At 36.2% G+C, this 15465-nt stretch overlaps 1 protein-coding gene across 1 annotated transcript in view; it reads right to left on the bottom strand.

Annotated features, from left to right (window-relative positions):
- Positions 1-530: 530 nt before the first annotated feature.
- The window catches only part of MYO16 (myosin XVI), a 297078-nt gene continuing 282143 nt past the window's right edge, over positions 531-15465 (bottom strand). The window contains exons 34-35 of the mRNA XM_005145243.2: positions 14884-14975; positions 531-764 (exon numbers count right to left, since the gene is read on the bottom strand). Of these exons, the coding sequence (XP_005145300.2) occupies positions 531-764; positions 14884-14975 (326 nt within the window). The remainder of the gene's footprint in view (positions 765-14883; positions 14976-15465) is intronic.

Raw genomic sequence — 15465 nt, 5'->3', positions numbered from 1 at the left:
CCAATAGAACACAGACATCTACAAAGAAATATATATATGTGTACATGTAATATAATAAAACCATTCATTAGGGAACAAGAAACATCATATTTTTGTACTATATAAAACAGCTGTACAGTGTCCACATAGACTTTCCTGATCTCTCTAAAATGCCTGTCAGACACTTCTCCCCAACATCATTTGCGTAACAGTTTCTTCACTGTCCACAGGAAAATTCTAAGTGACTGTCTTGTACTTTTAAACTAAGTACTTATAGTGCAGTTTGTCTCCATATATATATACACATGCATACATATATAAAGTCACAGATGAACACATATATGTATATGTGTATATATATGGAAAGAACAAACACACACATGTACACACACACACACCAGATCTAAACAGCTCCTCCATCCTGTGCTCTTGAATGAGTGCTTATAAAAAATCCCTGCACACTTTGTGAAGGGAAGAGAACTTGTTGATAGTGCAGACTGAAGTCTTTAGATGGTTTCATTCCTAACAGTTCACAAACACACACATCTGAATCACATGGTGGAATCCCATATGCCCGAAGAGAGTCTGCTGCAGGAGGTATCTTCTACCTTCTTAAGCAGCGTTGGCTTTTTACAAGGGGGTGGAGGTGGGGCTGTGATTCTTTGCTCAGTGTTGTGCAAGATTTGCTGCCAGTCTTCTCTCTCTTCACATAGCTTTCTCCTCCAATCTAGAAGCTCTTGCAGAGCCACACTCTCATTCTCTGAAAGTCTAAGCTGATGAATAACCTGTTAGCAAGAAGGAAATAATAATAATGAAAAAGGTGGTGTGTCAGGGACAATAGATAATGGTCCATGGTGAAACACACAAGGTTAGAAAAGCACTGTTTGCTCTTGGCCGCTTTGGCTCCTCTCCAGAGAGTCCTGCTTTGGTTGCTCCCTGGGAAGTCCAGCTTTAGTTCCTATCTGGAAAGTTCCACTTCAGAACTCCCTGGAAAAGTCCTGACCCTTGGAGACCTTTCTAGACATTGCTGGCCACTTCTTCCAATGTAGGCTGGCCCCTTGAGCTGGAATGAGTGTACATTTTTGTTAGTATAGAAGCTCAAGCATCATGCAATGGTGGGAGGCAGAACTTCATACCACCCAAGTCAATGTTGCGGGGACACCTGCTAAGGTTGAGCCTGCCACCTTGCACTGTGGCAATGTCTCTCAGAGCTGGTTTCCTGATCGTCATCACATGGTCTTTGGGGTTGGTAAGATAAACAGTCACCAAAAATATCCATCACTGTTCTTTTTACCCTTTGCTGGCTCTTCCTCCCTATCTTTTCCTACAGTAATAAAATAGTTGTTTTTTTATCCATTGTGTCTCACCTCTCTCTCAACATAAAATCCCTGAAATCCAGAACAGGTGGATAAAGTTATTCTCCTGGCAGTGTAAAACGGCAACATCTATGCTGAATGATAATTCACACAGGATCCTCTGCTTCTTGTCATGTATATAAACCTATGGGCAGGGCACATTCAGGTCCCATTTTTCTTACATCCTTTTTCAAGTGACATGTGTAATGATGTATAAACAATAATGACTGTCAGCGAAATAAACTTCCCTTGAACTCATGAGAGGTGTTTTGTATTGCCAAGACCTCTGTGAGGAGGGAACCACATTCTTTTCTCCATCCATTACTTCCAAAGGGCAACATGGAGCATTATTATAAGCTTATCCATACATTCTAGAATGGTGTGTGAAACCCTGAGACTGCTGCAGTGGGCTCTGGCTTAGCCATGTTAGATGGTGAGTGGCTGTGAGTGCTCCCATTCTAATATTTACAACTAAAGAAATAAATAGATGCATGTGGGTAAGCATTCAAGTTCTACACTTTTGCTGAGGGAAAGCTGTCATCTGCACTAGAGCTGAAAGAAAACATATCAAACAACCCTATTAACAACTTGAAGCAACCTTGTCTCCAAAAGGGTTTAAAACTGTGCTGAAGTCACTGACTCCATTCCCCATTTATAATTCTTTATACTGGAAATCAAGAAAATTAATCATAGAATCATAGAATAGTTAGGGTTGGAAAGGACCTTAAGGTCATTTAGTTCCAACCTCCCTGCCATGGGCAGGGACACCTCACACTAAACCATATAACCCATGTCTTCATCCAACCTGGCCTTGAACACTGCCAGGGATGATTTAGAATTGCCTTATTTCAATCTCATGTCTGAAAAGTACAGAACTGAAGTATGACATAGGTACCAAAAATGAAACAAATGGAAAAAAAAATCCCATGTCAGCAAAGGGTACATGAACACAATTGTCTGAAACACGCAAAACAGACTGCCTACAGTAGTCCATGTTTCTAACAACTTGATCTTAAAATGCTGTCATATAATACTGTTATACTCACAAAATATTCCTTTACTCAGAGCAAGCAGCAGCTGCCAGAGTAGGACAATTTTGCCCCTAAATGTAAACACAGAAATAGCCATAACCAAGAAACTATAACCTGCTTTGCTGCTTAGGATTAGTATTGTTACTTGTCACATATAAGTATTATCCTTAGAACCAGGGACTGTCCCCTTCAGAAAATATATTAACAACTCAAAATATAGTTTCAGTTGGCCTGAAACTAAAAATTCATCTTGAAGCAGCCAAACAGTTCTGTACTAGATCCATAATCCACCTAGAAGAAACTGTTCTCACCCATTTATTTTTTCTGTTCTAATGATTATTATTTTTGTTCAAGTCAGTTTGAAGCCCTCATAACAGCACAAGTCCACACAGCTGTGAAGTCTATCTCACTGTCCTTTAAGACCTCGTTAGCACCTATGCAGTACAGGAGCACTGTACTTTGCTTTTACATTTACACAAAATTCAACAGGGTTTCTCAGCAACTCAAAGGAGAATCATATGTTCCACAGATATTGTTAGAGGAATTTTTTCATCATCCTTTTTTTTGTTTTTTTCCCCAGTGTGGGTAGGAAAGATTAGAAGACAAATGAAAAATTTGTAATTGGAAATAATTTATCAAGAAAAACAGGTAAGGTAGTTTTACCTTACAGAATAGGTGTATAGTTTGGGAGTAACTGGGGTTTACTGTGGCCAATTTCTATAGATTTTTGTGGGTTTAATTTATGGGCATAACCCAGTTTAGAAAACTGGTAAAGTGGAATCCAGTCTTTCCAACTTAAACACCTTATTTGCATTTATTTTTAGGCATTTTATGTATTAGTCATGCTTCTCAGAGAGGTGCTGGAACATACAAAAAGCAAGCTGTCTTAGACTGCCATTGCAAGAGTTTTATATGAAAGAGTTTCAGAGATAAATAATCAAAAGACATGCCTGACCATGGGTAGATCAGTATCCTTATAAGAAAACAGGTATTTTGAAACTGTATTATTGATGTGCTCAGGTGACAAAAGTTTGATAGCGTGACTCTAATGAAGTGTGGAGGGGCTTTTGAGTTTTGAAAGATGGACAAAGTATTTGAACAGAAACACTGCCACTGCTATTCAAAGAAACATAAAGGCACACAGGTGCAGGGTGGAAAGCAAGTACATTTTGCCTAGGCAAGGCAATTGACAAATGCATCCTATTTATAGCTTATAGGCACTGAAGAAGCTTTGTTATACTGACCCTGCTTATGCAAGCTGTAAATTAATGTTGGGTCAGCAGTTTTACTATAGAGCTCATTTTCCACTGTATAGTGGACAAATGTTGGTTCAGTCCACCAATAAGCTTACATCTTTTATTCTCTTTTTTTTTAAAGAAGGATGGAAAAATATCTTAAATCTTTAATCATTATGAGATTGATCTAGTAAGTAAGATGGAAAAAGTTTATACTTCAAACTGGATGAAAAACATGATGGAAATGCAGTGGAAATTAAATTGGGGGAAATACAAAAGAAATGGCAGAGCTTTAAATGAATCAATTTCTTTCATTAGATCTGTTTGAATAACATACCTTTTCTCTTTTCCATTCATGATTAGACCTGTGACAAGCTAAAGATTTATTATACATATTCATTATAGAAAAGATATGCTGAATAATTTTACATGAAGCACAATGTAAAACAGCAAGCTATGCTTCCTCATTATTGTTCTATATCCCAAAAAGGTATTTTGTGAAGGGTGAATGAGGTGTGTAGGAAGTAATTACTTTAAAACTACTGATCTTGAAGTTCTACAATGAGCACTGAACAAACAAATTCAACTATTAAGGGGCAGGGATGGTACCAACTGTAGACCAGGATTTTACTACTCAATGTCAACGGTCATACATGGAAAACATAGCATTTGGTCCAGACATACACAAGCACAAAACATTTGAAAACCCAGCATTTAACAGCCCTGCCATCTGGTGGAAACACCACCCCTGTGTTTGGTATCCAGAGTCCTTACTGTGCAAACAAAAAATGCTGATGTGTCAAATACAGTGACGCACAAGAGAAGAGCATGTGCAAGAGAAGAGCAAGAGTTACCAAAGCTTTTCACTGGAAACTACAATGGATGGCAGAAGTTTAACAAGATCCATATTTTCCACTGCAAAATATGGCAAGATGAATTAAAAAAAAATATGTAATGAGCAGACCAGGGAAGAGATCCCAGGATTCATTCCTTCCACCTCACAGCTCAAACTACCACAGAAGGACCACAGAAGCAAGTCCTCTCTTCCTGGCACTAGGGATTTTGCTTGGTGACAGAGTACCAATGGCTCTGTTTCATCAGGACATGCGTGGAAGGACTTCCACCATTATCTAGAGGTAAGAGCATATTGGGAAATCAGAAGATGTGGATTTGACTTCTCTCAGGTTAAAAAAGAGACTGAGGTCCCACATTCTGAGAGAACATTGCGACTGCAAGAGGTAGCCTCTAAATGCAAGGAAGAAGGACTTTGGCTTCTGTGCTTTGTGCTGCCCATGTGTGATTAGTATGCTAAAGCAAATCCTTCAGGGGTGAGTCCCTTGTGGGTTTAGTGCACAAGAGATAGTGGAGATAAAGCATTTTGGTTGTATGCTGGCAGCCATGAAAATCTTAGAGCACGATTTTGCCTGCTGAGTTATACATATTTAAGTATCGCATAGATATTTGAGAATGAGCCCCTGAATTACCTTCTGGATTTAGGCTTCTAAATTATGCCTAAATTTCACTTTATGGACTAAAGCAGACATCCTGGATTTCAACTCTGTTCTAGAATCCAGATGAGGTGCTATAAGTCAATAAATAATTTTAATTATAGTCTCATTTCTTAGGCTAATCAAAAATCAGCAAGTTTTTCATTATGGAAAGTTCAAGGTTTCACATTTTTAAATCATTTGCAACAAAAGGTATGCCAGGTAAAAAATTATCAGGTCCATTTAAAATTAATTTTAATCTGAGTTATTCAAAGACTTGGCTCTAGAATCTCAAGAAATTCATTCTGCATTAAAAAACCAAATGCTATAACCTCACAGAGAATATTTTGTAACATTAAGAAGTAACAAGGAGCTTGTGTTGTCTATTTGTATGTCAAATGGAACACACGCCTAATCATCAAGCTACGTCTGAAGAACTCTTTAAACTGTCTGTCAAGCAGATTTATTAATTTGCATTAGTAGATTCTTTTTAGGATTTCACCTCACTTTGCTCTCTCCCTCATAAAATGTATGGTTCATTTTTTCAAAAATATGTGCATTGTACATTAGTAAGTTTTTTGGTCATATGTGATCACACTGATTTTTCTACTACAATTCACCAGAAAATGAAAATAAATATTTAATTACATACTTGGATGCTAAAACATACAAAATCATTTGCTTCACATAAAAGGTAGCTCTGCATGTTTTATTACAGTTATGGTTTTATTTGCTTCTGTAAGTTTTAGTAAAATTTCTGAATACAGACATATAAGCACAACAAAAAAGCAGAATTTTAAATTACAACACAATTTAAGTACATTTATAATGTATAAACCTGTGCTCCTGAGACATCTGCATGAGGTAGCTAGTCTGTATATTCGCTTCAGAGAAATACTGCCAATTATTTTCTTCAATAGATTTGTCAATGTTGGTGCTTTAAAGTAACTGTCAGTAGATGCTCACAATTAATTATTACAGCATTATTATGTTTCTCTTCCATTAGTGTTTTAAATTGTTAGAAAAGTTGAGGTCCCATTATGGAATCCATGGGGATTAAGTCTAGAACAGCAGTGATTTTACCTTTCTAAAATTTGATCAGATCTAAAGAAGTGAATTATGCAATAAATGTAAAATGTTGATTATAAATTATTTTAGAAATGGAACTGCCTTGTCAAAACCCATGGTTTTAATCTTTTTCAATTTGTACACTGCCTAAAAATATAAGCAGAATAAATTTCAGCCAATAGGTGATTCACAGTTATCCTTATCAGAGCCACCAAAACCTGTTCACCAACCTCAGATGGTCAGTCACCTGCGTATTATCAGTTTTAAAGACAGAAGTGATCAGGATGTTCTCACCTCTTGTTTCAAAATTAACGACACAATTTCATTCAGTAATCCTGGAAAGATTTCTAACTGTAAGTGATTATTATCAAGACCAACATATCTTGATTCAACCTGTGACAGTTAGGCATCTCTCCCACAAAACCGCTTCTAACTCATCTTAATGGCTTCATCTTTCTCTCTTTTCTTTTTGCACGTGATAAGCCACTACACTGACTGCTTCCAAACACACGCCACATCTTTTTTTCCAAACTACAGGACAGGCATACTGCAACCCCTCAAAAAAACCCTGACCTCTCAGGTTTAAACAGATATATTTGGGGGTTTTCCTATGTTACAAAGAAGCATAAATCAGGAAAGGTTTGCTTTTCCACCAGCTCCTGAACCAAGAAAAAATATATATGTCAGGCTACATGCTATTTACCAATACAATATTCTTTTAAAGATGCAAGAGAAAAGTACACAGTAAACCAAGGGTGTGTCAAGAAGTCCAGGCAAGCATTCAACATAAATCAAATCAATATGTAAATTTGTGTTTGACTGGGAAGCCTGCATTGGCCATGTAAAACCCATCAGAGAGCAGAAAGCAGCTATGATAAATGAGTTTACATGCTTCAAAATTCCAATTAAAAATCTTCAAATACAAGTGTACCACTGGGATCCAAGCTGATTCATGTTATTGTCTTATGAATGCCAGATATGCATTTATTCGCAAATGCAGACCCACTCCTCATGATAACTTCATATGTGATATGCAACAAAAAAAGGAATTTTAGTTAATCATTTTATAAACTGCTGATGACTTTTCTTTGTGTTGGAGCAACCTTACAGTATCCAAAAATAAAACTCTCCAAATGTATGGCAAATTGGTTTCCTGGAAAGGGGAAACTGGCAAAGAAGACAGGTGCTGTGTCTGGTGCAGATCTGGAATTGCTCTGAAGGAGGTATGCCAGCTTAAATAGTGTCAAACATGAGATACATAACTGATACATATATATGTCATTAGCCTTGTTCTAAACAATAATATATTTTTTTCTCAGTTAAAATTTATTATACCAAAAGAATAAAGTACCTTTAGAGCAGGTAGTCTATAGATGACACACCAAAGAGAGCCATAACTTTGCTGATATTTAGTAATTGTGAATAATCTTAAACGTAACTTTGTATTTAAAATAAAACTAAAAAGTGACTGCATTTCTGAACAACATCAGATCACCACAAAAGTCAGGAATAAATGCTCTCCCTTCTGACAAGCATTTTTCATTTTGATGGACAGATTTAATTTTCTTCTAAACATCAGTCATGGGGCAATGCTGGAAGCAGGATATTCTGGTGTCAGACCACACTGGCAGAGGCATTTTTGATTGTCAAGTCCAGGCCTCTGCTACCACATTTGGTAATTTGAGAATTTGGAAAATTCTCAAGCTTCCTCCTAAAAAAAAAAAAAAATTCTACTCTTTGCCTTGGTTTGGCTTTTGAAAGCATTTTCCAGAAAAGTATTTTATATTCTTCATCTGACTGGAATTCTATTTATAATGTAAGTTGTCTGATTTTCTCTCAAAGTCTCTTGGGGTATTTATAGAAGCATAGAATGGCTTGGGTTAGAAAGGACCTTAAAGATCATCTAGTTCTGAACCCCCCGCCATGGGCAGGGGCACCTTCCGCTATACCAGTTTGCTCAAAGCCCCATCCAGCCTGGCCTAGAACATTAACAGTGAGGGGGCATCCACAGGTTCAGGCTCTTGCCATCACAGCCTGCCCCTGGGTGGTTTGTTTCTGGGTTGGTTTTTGGTTGTTGTTTTTTTTTTTTTGTTTTCCAAGGAATACATTTTAATTGCAAAAGCAGATCTTGGTCTTCTGTACTTTTGTACTTTTCCTTCAGTGAAGTAGTAGCATGCCTGGGTACACAATATTCTCAATTAGTTAGGCTAATCATATTCCATACATCTTGGTGGTACTTCAGCAATCAAAAAAGATATTATATTTTTTAAAAATAAGATCAGTACACAAATTCTGTGTATAGCTGTAATGTATAATCTGTCAGAAAGTACTACAACAAGTTAGACAATGCTCAACAAAATATGACAGCACACATATCAGGGACTGAGTACATAAGCTGGGATTAGTTGGACAAGCCTATACATTCAAAACAAGGTGTATTTTATTTACTTATTTGTATCTTGTGGGTTTCAATTATTTATTATTATTATTTGTTTTGGTTGAGTTTCTTTCAACTTTGGATTTCTGACATCAACTACAACATGATACCCTCTAGAGTGATTAAAACATCAATGAATATTGAAATACGCTGTTGGGGTTTTTTTTTGTCTAAGATAATATTGCTGTTTCCAAATAAAACAGACTATGCAATGCACTTTAAAACCTTCAGAGCATTCTCCTAATTTGCTTCTGACACTTTACAAAAAGATTATATTCAGGACAGCAACTGTGCTTTTCTTAAGACAGAATTCTGAAAACAAATCATTATTGTAGAACAGCTGACATAACAATGCTGATACCATCTTGTGCATAATCTAATAAAAAAAAATCAGAAAAACCTGAATCATGTTGCTACTTAATCACTGCTGCTTTGTGGTACTAATGGAGATATTTTACTTGATCAGTTATGTGATTAAGTTTGCCACAATGTTTTTAAAGCAAATGAACTCATATTTGCTGATGTTGTGCATTATACTTTCTTGTTTAAAACCACTACATTTATGGTCAAACAATATTAGGGGCAAACACCACTTAATTTATAGTCTGTTAGCACTCTACATCTCTGCTGATCTACATGTATGTGGCAATGTGTGACAGCAAGAGAATGAAGGGCAGAGGGAACAATTTATTCTCTCTCACATCAGGCACTTAAGACTAAGTTGTAAGTGAAATTACTCTCCTCAGGTGCTGTCAGTGTGGTAGTGGACCACATTCCCACTGAACTCAAATTTGAACCAGCCTTTTGAGATGACCCATTGGCCACTGTGGCACACCAAGGAGAATAAATAACAACACACTTTAGCCAAACACCTGAGCTTAGGGAGTGCACAGTGATTCCCAGGAGGTTTTGTTCTCTCCTCCTCAACAATCACATCCTTCTACCAGGGGAAAATGCAATGAGGATGAAGCAGTGGAGGCAGAAGAGGGTCCCCAGATGTGTAGTTAGCTAACTGTTGCATCTCCTGGTTCAAAAAGGACAATATGTTCTTTTCCTTTTGGAGGTCACAGCAGTCCAATCTAGGACATACTTGCTGAAGAGAAGGGCATCACCCCTCCAAGACCTCTTGATACAGAAACACAAGATATGGCACCTATCAATGAATTTATACTATGTGCTACCTTGTACCATTTAATCAATAAGGCACAGGTTTTTGACTGTAAGTTTTCTAAAAATAAAGCTGCACTGTGTTATAAGACCTTATTTTTTGTTTGTATGTGGTATCACAAAGAGAATTCTTTGACACTACTGTCAAAACAATAAACAAAACACAATTCAGGGAATATACTGATTCAGATCAATGGTAAGTATGTAACATTCTATGTTCTTTATGCTACGCGTTTACAATGGATTAGTGATTTTCTTTGTAACACCAGACTTGTTTGCTACATTTTGCTTCAAAGATGATCAAAGATTACTTCCAGCTAATAGGCAAACATGACAGACATTAATAACGACTCTTACAGCCCAGTGTTTAGAACTGTGACAACGGGCGGGGGATAGCAACACACTGCATTCTTGACTATTCATTTTTTTAAACTTTTGAACAGTCAACAAAAGAAGTGATTGGCAACAAATATTAAACCAAAGTAGGAACAAAGAAAGCCCTTGAAACTATAATGAATACGCAGCTCTTTCTGAGGGAAGAGGCTGCTGAAAGCAACGAGATTTCACAAAATAAGAGCTATGGCTTAAGCTATAATGAAATAATAAATATATTCTTCATGAATATGAAAAGACATTTCCAACTTTTCATTGTCAGATGTTGGCTTCTATATTACTGTAATCTGCCAACCTGCACTATAGGATTTAAACAAAACAGAAGAGATAAGACTACAGATTTTTTAATATAACAATATGTGAGAAAGTAACAATCATTTTTTATCTTACCTCTTTGGGCATGTGACAGATAAAACATGTTTCAAAAGTGGGCAACCAAAATCTTATGTCAGGGTGTATCAGATGCCTCATATTACTTAACCTGCTAGGATGCCAAGCTGCTTGCTTATTTGTGTCCTGTCCATAGGATGTAGTGACATAATCTGATTACAAATAAGTCAACATTCAGCCATTAGAAAGCCAAATTGCACAAAGAGGCTTTGAACCTTTTAATAGGAAATTTTATACTTTTTGTCTCACATGCCTGAATCTTCAGACTATGGTCGCAAACTAACTTGTGTAGAAAACACCTTAAAAATGTAAGTGGTTTATTGCAATTATTTTTATTTTATGGAACATAAAACATCACCTTGATATGTGTGTGAAGATGAATATCATATTTGAAAGATCACACAGACTTCCTACTTTTTTATTCCTTAGTCTTTTTACTCCACCATCATATGCAATGCCCTTGGTTCTTTTTTTTTTTTTTTAAATCTTTCTTTTAGTTGCTTTCCTCACATCTCTGTATTTAGTTTTTTTTTCTTCTCTCTGGCTCTTTTTCCCCCCTCTTTCTAGATCCCCTGTTCCATTTTATTATTTGACTTCTCTCTCAGTAATTTTATTCTTCCTCCAGCCTTACTTCTCTGAATCATCCTTTATCTGGTCCTGTTTTACTCCCCACTCGCGCCCCACACACACACTTATTATTACTCTAGTCTTTAATCTGCCCCTCACTTCCCATCTGTTCATTATCTCCAGGTTGTCCATCTTACCCTGTTACAAATAGACCATGTTGTTTCTTGCTGCCCACATAAGAAACAAGGAGTGTTTCAGCTGGCCTGCTTTTCTTCATTCCACTGTATCTTTCTCACACCACATCCCACTTTGTAGTGAATGTTAATAACAACTTTAAAATATTTTTTACCAAAAATAAAAATAAAAAAACAACCCAGTCCTGGATCTCTGAAAAAGAAAATGACAGGGCCACTTAGCTTTTGTGTGAGGTGCCAAAGATACAGTCTTGCTTTTGCTGGCTTTATTTCATCTTGCTGCTGTTGCTGACAGCAACTTACATATTTCAACAGTTGTTATGCTCTATTTTTTAAACATACACATAGGAGCTATCAAGAACAGTGAAAGAAGTAAATACAGCCTAGAGAACAGAGCCCATTGGACTGACTGAGGAACTGAGAAATACTTAATGTAAAAGAAAAAGAGCACAGAGATAATATTTTATAAAGCTTTTTTATTTTAGAGGAGGTTTTGAGCTTTAGACTCCTTTAAGCAATTTCAACATTTGTGGACTCTCATGTATGCTTTGGGATCACTTCCTGGAGTGTGACTGAATAGAAATGACAGTTGTAATAAAATTTTCTATCTAAGCAAGGTTATGACACAACTGACCAGAAGAAACATCACTTCTATTTTGGTGGTTTCTCTGTTTCTGGAAGGATATGATGGGATAAGAATACAAGACTACAAACGAGGGCACATTTGAAAGTCCCTAACTGTTCAAACAAATCTCTGAAGCAATTTGAAACAATAAACATTTAAATAATTTTAAATTAGTGATTTTAAAACAAGTTTGGAAAACTAAGCTTCCTAGTTTTTTTGCTGTTCAGGGAGCAAGAGGTGCAGCACAGCTACCAAAAGGCTTCTTGTAGAAGCTGAGTTAGATGCAGTCCTTGCAGCTGATGCATGCCAGCTGAATTGCTAAGGGCAAAGTAGGTTTTTTTGTAAGGGTAGATTAGGATATTGTTTCCTGCAGTACCATTTTAGCATACATTCGTAGTTTACATTTTGAAGATTTCCTTGACTAGAATGTTTTGGTTTACAAGGAAAGCACAAAATGTGTGGAGGCTGGTGTGCTGGGTTGGTGAAAATTTGTGTAGCTCTTTGCTGACAAAACATTCTTAAAGATCTACTATCCAAAAAACTAAACTCATTAAACTTCTTGATAACTGATTTGACCCCCAAATTCATGATTCAGTTTTCATCTTCATTGAGGATGAAAAACATGCTAGTATTGTATCAGATGTTTGTAAGGTTCTTTTTGTTTTTATGTGGTACTTACTTGCAACCTATAGATTATAATCACTTGGAAATCTACAACTGTACAGAGAAAGAACAATATAAAGAAAAAGGTATTAGTTTTTAAAAAAATATTATTTGTTGTTCTTTTTACATGCAAGTCCTTTTTCTTTTGATGTAAGTTCTTTCATTTCTGATGAGATAAAAATCAAACTTTATATTTAATAGTCTTCACCCTTTTGTTAGCAGGAGAAAATAGAATTTTATTCCATAAAATGAGAATGAGAATAAAATGAGAATTCCAAATGAGAAATAATTTTTTAGTATTTTAACTTTTTTTTTCTTTTTCATTCTGATAAAAACTGACCTTTAAGTAATTATGCACTAAAAATGTAGCATTTATTACCTATTACGAACCTTTCTTTTTCATTTTCAGCAGACTTCACTGTAGAAGTGATCAATTCAGTTGCTGAGTTCATATCTGCATGATGTTTTATACTTAGTAATTGCTTTCAAAAGTGTTAAAAGTTTGATCTTTATGATCCATGTTGACAGATATTGAGCTGAAGACTTTGCTCTCTGAAGCGTGTAGGTTTGCAGTGTGCAGGAAGTATCAAGCAGTGATGCAGGTAGTTATGACCTGATGTGACATGATGGCATCGTAAGCCACAATGCCTAAACTTTAATTGTATGTATATGAGTCTTGAGATCCTGTGACAAAAATGAAATTAACTCCTGTCACTTCACTAAGGAACTAGCATATAGATAGTAAAAAAACCCCAAACCCATAAATATTAGAAGTCCCTGAAAGCTAATGAACCAGTTTCCTTTAGCTGAAATGACAGAGTGTATGCCAAGAAATTCAAGCACCCAGTCTATGTTTCTTTCTCAAAAGCAATTAGTTAATCAGTACCTTCACAGATCTGTGAAACAATCTGTCCTATTTCATACATCTGTGCAAAAATTACTTTGAAGTGATAAGGTTACTGCAGTGAAGCCTGGCAAAGCCTTTTACAATAGGGTTGTATGCCGTTAAGACTCACTAGCAGCATGCTAAGAAATGTCAACTGTAATTAAAACCAATAATTTTCAAATATATGCCATGCTTGGAAATGGTGAGGAATGCTTTTTACAGTAAGAATTCAGCCCTGTGAGCACAGACTTCTTTTAAGATTTTTTTTTTCTTTTTGTGGGAGGAAGTTTTTTTTCTCTTTCTTTTGGCAACACCATTTTGGAAGATGTTTATTCATTAAGGCAATTGTATCAAAAATCACAGAACTGCATGTTTCTTCTCTAAACTTGTCACAGTTCTTATTGAGCTTGCATTTAAAGGTTGTCCCTGCATGTAATTTTGAGTACATGGCATGAAATCTATTTTAAAAATTTGTGAAGCACTTTGGCAAAGCATCTATTTACTGAAAAGTGGCATTTCAAAGTATTGAATTGAAATTACGTTCAGCTTTTGGCAAGCAGTTTTGGAAAAATCAAAATTACAAGTTTGTAAATGGTTAAGGACTTGTTTCTAAATTGAAGCATTTAATTTTTGCAGACTAATTTCACATAAGGATACTGTTTCCATTTGCAAAAATTAGAAGATGATGGCTCCCCTATACCCAGTTCATTTAACTCTTCATGTAGTAATTTAAACATGATCCTCCTTGCAAGATTTTTAGCAACAGAGTTGTAAAGGTTCTCCAGGACAAAACTGTCTCGCTGTGAGAGACAAAACTGTCTGAGGTTTGGAGCAAAACTGGAGCAAGGTCTGGGACTTGGATTTTTCATTCACTGGACAGTGCTCTTTGGGCACTTTCATCCCTAATAAGTATTTGGTTGATCATTAAAAAATGTAACAGAGACAACTGGAAACACTGCCTCCTGTCATCTTCATAATCCCATATCCTCATCCAGTATATTGATGTGGAGATAATACACCTCTAAGTCTTCACTGCTTTTGTATACAAAAGGATGATATAATGATACATTTATTCTATGATGCTCATTATCATGCAACTCTTTCTGATACGAATTAATATCTTGAAAGAGATAACATCTTGGTCTTCTCAGGGTGAAGAGACATATTTCCTGCCTGAAAGTAGCATCTTCACAACCAGCAAGTTTCATAAAATTTGAACTCTACTATAGGACCTTTCAGGATGATTATCCTCCCCGCAGAAAGACTAAATTCATAACTGTCCTTAGCTCAACACAAACCTGTAAAAGAAATCTGCATTTTTCAGTGCCAACACACAAATTTCAACATGCAGCTACCATATTTTTTCTCTTTTACTGGTTCAAGTAGACCATCAAAGAAATATTTACCTGACTAGTATGGCTCTCTCTGTGTCTTTGAATTGATGAGCCTGCTGTATTGCTGGCTGACAGTCTTGAATATTCATTTTCCTCTGGTAAACCTAAAGAAGGACAATACTAATTTATAATCTGTCATTTATGCATTGGCTGATTTCAGCATAAGAGTCAAATGACCTCAATATGTTTTATTAAAAAAGAATTATAAAATCACACATTTGCCTGGTTATTTACTATTTCCATGCTTACTGAAACAGGAACAATTATTGTTTACTAAGTATGAAAAGCATAGTAGGTATGCATGCTGGTTTACAGAAGGAGCAACTGTACTGAAAGAGCCTACAAATAACGCATGACCAGGGTGGCCAGGAATTCTTCCTGCAATGCAGAAAACCCTGGCTCCTTTTCATCACAGAAGCAAAGCAAAGGGAATGGAAAACATGCTCATGGTCTGCTCTCAAATTAATGTCTCTAGGTTACACAGGAAGTTTATAGTAGGTCCAGGACTTAAAACTTCATCTCCTCAGTACAGAGTTTTTTGTAATTCTTGCATTTATTGTGCACTTTGCATATGGGAATTAGCTGCCCAAAATT

Source organism: Melopsittacus undulatus, chromosome 2 (genome assembly GCF_012275295.1).
Source record: "Melopsittacus undulatus isolate bMelUnd1 chromosome 2, bMelUnd1.mat.Z, whole genome shotgun sequence".
In the NCBI taxonomy this organism is placed as follows: Eukaryota; Metazoa; Chordata; class Aves; order Psittaciformes; family Psittaculidae; genus Melopsittacus; species Melopsittacus undulatus.
The sequence above is the reverse complement of the archived record's forward strand: the minus strand, read 5'-3'. Positions and strand labels throughout refer to the sequence as shown.